Source organism: Ammodytes marinus (genome assembly GCF_949987685.1).
Source record: "Ammodytes marinus genome assembly, chromosome: 17".
NCBI lineage: Eukaryota > Metazoa > Chordata > Actinopteri > Uranoscopiformes > Ammodytidae > Ammodytes > Ammodytes marinus.
Window position 1 is genome coordinate 3998082 of NC_137221.1, and position 5641 is coordinate 4003722.

Genomic DNA, 5641 nt, shown 5'->3' on the forward strand with positions numbered 1-5641 from the left:
TTTATTTAAATGTTTAATTTCTATTAATGTTTGTCATTCGCTTTCCTAATGTGTATCCTATTGATGTATTTTAATCTTTTTATATTCCTTGCCCCTGTAAAGCACTTTGAACGGCCTTGTTGTGTCTGTATTGTGCTATATATTAATGATCTTGCCTTGCCTTTCTTATTAGACACTCATATTAACTAGTTTTCCCATGGGCCGTGAAGGCGACACAGTGCAAGTGAAGCGAAGGGGGCGTGTCAGTCATATGCAAATGATCCACGCCCCCGAGCGCCTTTCCCCCGTGAGCGCTGACGTCACGAGAGCGGCCCGTGTTGGTTCCAGCTGACTCTGTGTGTGTGTGTGTGTGTGTGAGAGAGAGAGAGCGAGAGAGAGAGGGAAAGAGAGAGAGAGAGAGAGACAGGGAAAGAGAGGGAGGGAAAATAGACGAAAATAGAGAGACGCGAATGTGTGTGTGTGTGTGTTTGCGTGCGCGGGAGTGCGTGCGTGTGTGAGAAAGAGAGAGAGAGAGAGAGAGAGAGAGAGAGAGAGAGAGAGAGAGAGGGGAAAATACGAGCCTTTTCAGTCCCATCTCTCTCGGACTCTCATACTACTGGATATTATTATTTTTTCGGGGGGGATCTTTCTTTATTTCCTTCATCTAATTTTTTCGCTCATATATTTAAACTCAAGTTTTTGCTTTCGGGACATATTTCTTTTTGAAGACTTTTTCGCCGTCGGATCGCCTGGACTGTTCGTAGGCTACTGTTTGCTGCCTGCCTGCTTGCTTGCTGCCTATAATCCTCCCTCTCCACTCATTGCATTTGGGACCTACTGACATCCGCGTTCATATGTGATTTTAACCAAATTCCTGCTTGTTTTTTTTTAATTATTATTTTTCCATTTTTTCCCCCGTCTGCACTGGAATCCCAAGCGAGCGAGCGGTCTAGTCCAACAACCAAGGCAGCGATCGACGGATTGCTTGGACTATATAAGCCACCGCTGTATGTCGACTATAGGCCTACTAAAGGGGATTTCACAAGTCTCCACTTCTGGATGCATTAAGTCTCGCTGTGTGCGTTCGGAAAGCTGCAGTTTTGTTTGTAAAAGGAGGTGACAGCAAGCAGCAACAACTCGCGCGCACAGAGGATGTATTAGATTTAGAGAGAACAACACCATGGTGCCATTTTGGAAATAAATCCCCCCTTGTTTCATTTTTATTTTTTTGCACAATATTTTCCGTGTCTCCATGGAACGGGACTTCAGGTGGAGATCTTGACCGTTGACACAAACTGACACACACTGACACACACACACACACACACACACACACACACACACACACACACACACACACACACACACACACACACACACACACACACACACACACACACACACACACACACACACACAAACACACGCGTCATCACCTGTCCGCGTGTCCGTCAATTAGTGACGCCCTAATTGGATTATTTTGACCTTTGAATTTACAGTCTGCAGGTTGTCGCTCGATTCCAAACGTCCAACCCACCCCCCATCCCGTCCCCTGGCCTCCTCCCCGCCGCCCTTCCCCTCCCCTTCCCCCGCATAGAAGTTATGTCAAGGCCCCTAACACAACTTCTACCGCCGGATCTCCCGACCGGGGCTTCGAGCCCCCACGTTGGGGCCATCAACCCGGCCGGAAGTGCACCCCAAGGCGGACACTTGACCTCCATGGCAAACCTGAAATCGCTGCTACAACTGCCAATCAAGGCCGATCAAAGGGCCGCCAAGGACTGCTGCGAGATGAAAGGTGAGTGTGTGTGTTTGTTTGCACGTGAGGAGTATAGGCTCGTGTGTGTGTGTGTGTTTGTGTGCGTGTGAGAGAGCTGTGTGTGTTTGTAAGAGGGAGAGTTGTGTGCATGTGTGTTTCTGTGCGCGCGTGTGTGAGAGAGAGAGAGAGTTTTGTGTGTGTATGTTTGTGTGTGTGTGTGTGTGTGCACGTGACGAATAGTATGTGTGAGGGAGAGAGAGAGAGAGGGTTCGAATGGTCAATAAAGTTCTTAAAGGGCCAGTGAGGATAAAATGACAAAGCCAAGACTCTACAGAAAGGCAACATTAATGTAAATTAAACTTCTACAAGTGCATTAAATCACAGTAATAATGGAGTAGGCTTTAAGTGCTATAGTAGATTTTATGCTCAGGGATTGAATAAATCCACATTAAGTGCAAGGCAAGGCAAGTTTATTTCTATAGCACAATTCAAACACAAGGCCACTCAAAGTGCTTTACAGGGGCAAGACTAAAATACATAAAACACATTAGAAGACATTTAAAAGCGAATGAAAAGAAGTAAAACATTTAAATAAAAATAAAAAGTACAGGTTAAAATGGAAACAGAAAAGTCTTCAGACTCGATTTAAAAGAACTGAGGGTTGCAGCAGACCTCAAGTTTTCTGGGAGTTTGTTCCAGATATTTGGTGCATAAAAACTAAAAGCTGCTTCTCAATAGAGTACAATAGAGTGTGGATATACCATGTGCTTTAACCTCAAGCTCCTACAGAAATATAGGACATGATTTTGTAATGGCCGGACAGGGAGGACCCAGGCGCAGAGACAGTACCAGTTTAGGAGGGTTTCTTTAGGAGGAATCTGGGGTTTTGGGCCGGGCTCTGGAGTGGGCTGACAGGCATGGGGGGGTCCAGGGGGAAATGCCAAGGGGGAGAATCCGGGGAGACGAGCAGAGGCAGGCAAGAGCAGGCAGGCAGGCAGAGGGGTCCAGGGAGGGAGAGCTGGCTGGCTGACGAGGGCTGGAGCTGGTGGCTGGAGTCAGGCTGGGAGACTGTGGCAAAAAAGAACATGATTTAGCAACAAGCTAAATGCAGGCGGAACTACAGAAGGTCTAGGTGGCTGGAGAGTTACTGACTGGGTAACAGAGGTTGCGTTCCGAATCGCATACTCTTTCTTTTTTCTATTCTACATACTACATCCGACGATAAAAATAATCTAGTTAGGATGCAGTATACTATTACATACTATTGGGACATACTTTTCTCTCTTATTTCATCATAACATTGCGCCTTGATCTTGCCTCTTGCTTTTATATCCGTCGCATCCCCATTTGTTTTCATACAGAGGCTTCGTCGATGTTACGTCACTTCACGTGCGCACTGGATTGTGGGTCAGAATCGCCCAAATAGGATGCACTTTTCAACACTAACAATCTTGGCCGCATGAAGTAGGACATCCGGGTACTTCTAACCATCCTAAATCTGGCCACAAGAATCGGGACATCCTAAATCTTTTTTCTACCATACTATATAGTAGAAAGTATGCGATTCGGAACGCAACAAACGTTTACAATCTGGCAGTGTCTGGAAGGTAGGGCCGGGTATATGAAGAGCAGTTGATTGTTGATTGATGGCAGCTGTGAATGCTGGTAACTGACTCCAGCACACCTGACTCCAACCCTGCGATTACACCAGAACACAGACAAGGGGAAAGGCTGTTACATACTCCGCGAGAAGAAAGAACAAAGTTCTCGGTGACAGAGCTGCGAGAAGTTCTTTCTGGTCTGACATTACATACTTCACGAGAACTCAACTGCCAAACTCCTCACCGCGGCGCATTGTTACCATGGTAATTGACTCAGTAGCGCCAGCTGATTTCACTTCGCTTTCCTCATTGACTTCAGACTGACCAATCACACAATAGTTCTCGGACAAGCTGCGAGAAGAAAGTTCGGCCCGGGTGATGTGTCGAGAACAAGCTGCGAGAACAGCTAAACAAGAGCTGAGAGAAGAAAATGACGTCATTTTCTTCTCGCAGCTCTGTCACCGAGAACTTTGTTCTTTCTTCTCGCGGAGTATGTAACAGCCTTTACAGAGTTTACAATCTGGCAGTGTCTGGAAGGTAGGGCCGGGTATATGAAGAGCAGTTGATTGTTGATTGATGGCAGCTGTGAATGCTGGTAACTGACTCCAGCACACCTGACTCCAACCCTGCAATTAGACCAGAACACAGACAAGGGTAAAGGGGAAAACACAACACAAGGGTTTGAGGCCCAAGCAGGATCAAGACAGATTTGAGTGATATAACATGAAATACAGCAGGAACTATACATCAATTACTTAAAGGCCTACTTTACCGGTTTGAATATGAAGGTGTATTGAATTCTGAGATCCTATGTAGTATAAATGTGCGAAAAAAATTAAAATCGGTTCATCCTAGCCTGAGAAAAGGCAGAAAGAGTGTTTTTTTTAACCCTATATTTCTCTTTCTCGTGACACTGTGATGTCTACAGTAATATTTACAAAGTAAGTTTTTTTTTAACCCTATATTTCTCTTTCTGTGATGTCACGAGAAAGAGAAATATAGGGTTAAAAAAACACTCTTTCTGCCTTTTCTCAGGCTAGGATGAACCGATTTTTTTTTTTTGCACATTTATACTACATAGGATCTCAGAAAATTCAATACACCTTCATATTCAAACTGGTGAAGCATGCCTTTAACATAAGTAGACCCTTCCATAACAATTTGAAGTAAACGGTTATTTTTCACAATACTGTATAGGGTTAGATAGACATTATTTGGTTCAAACTTCTCCAAATATAATGATTTGCAGTATCAGTAGTTTATTTCCAGGTTAGGATCGTTGGTTGGATTAAAACAAGTTGTCTAAATGTTTCAATTAGTAACCGGGTGAGACCAGCCTTCTTAACCTTTATTTCTACAGGTAAATCCCATTGAGACCGAAGACTCTTTTACAAGGGAGACCTGTTTTCCTTTCCCACGTTACCATTCACACACACATTCATACACCGATAGCAGGCTGACGATCGACATTCACACGAGGCAAGGTGGGTGAATTGTCTTGCCCAAGGACACAACAACTATGACACAGGTGGCAGGGCGGGGATCGAACCGCCAACCCTTTGATCATCGGCCGACCCGCTCTACCAATTTAGCCACAGTCGCCCTGATCTTGTAGTCATCAATCTAGCCTCCAGTCAGACCGGACCCTCCCCAATTTTTGTCTGTTAGTGGAAGGCTTTCAGTGCGTTTACATGCAGACCCATAATCGGGTAAATAAACGAATAAGACCTCAACAGGACTTGTAAACTGCATGTAAACACCTTTATCCGATCTACTTCGCACACAAATCGGCACATTAACGGACAAGCGAAGTCGGATAAGAACACCTAGATAACTCGTTCACAGTCGGCATTCTCTCTGCATGTATACAGGGATCGGACATCGCATATCGGAGTTCTCGTTCTGCGCTTGCTCGAGAATCCCTGCGGAGGATTTCACAAGGAAGTGGAAGGAGACGACGTAATAAACAGTAGTGTTGTTGCCGGAAAAGGAACCGGACATGGCTCTATAACCACTTGTTGAAAGGGCTACAGCGCCACCTAGCATAGCGGAGTCAGCCATGCTCCGGCCATTTATCGAATATTTGAAAGGCCATGTATACTCAGACAAGTGACGCGGTCCGTTCCAGTGGCAAGTTCGGTATATGTCTTAAAGGTTCAGTAAGCGGAATGGTTGTTTTAGCTAACTTCCTGTCACTGACTGCAGTTAGCAGTCCCCTCGCTCGTCCCCACGTCACCACATTAATGCACTGCGGTCTTCAAGCAGCAAGTTATCTAGCATCATCTCAGATCCATAAGTGTGA

General features: G+C 45.3%; 1 protein-coding gene across 1 annotated transcript in view; it reads left to right on the forward strand.

The window, feature by feature from the left end:
• Positions 1-501: 501 nt before the first annotated feature.
• Positions 502-5641, forward strand: part of LOC307264134 (uncharacterized protein) — a gene marked incomplete at its 3' end in the record, with an annotated part of 25230 nt that continues 20090 nt past the window's right edge. The window contains exon 1 of the mRNA XM_080045405.1: positions 502-1777. Coding sequence (XP_079901531.1) covers positions 1582-1777 — 196 coding nt within the window. The 5' untranslated portion in view covers positions 502-1581. The remainder of the gene's footprint in view (positions 1778-5641) is intronic.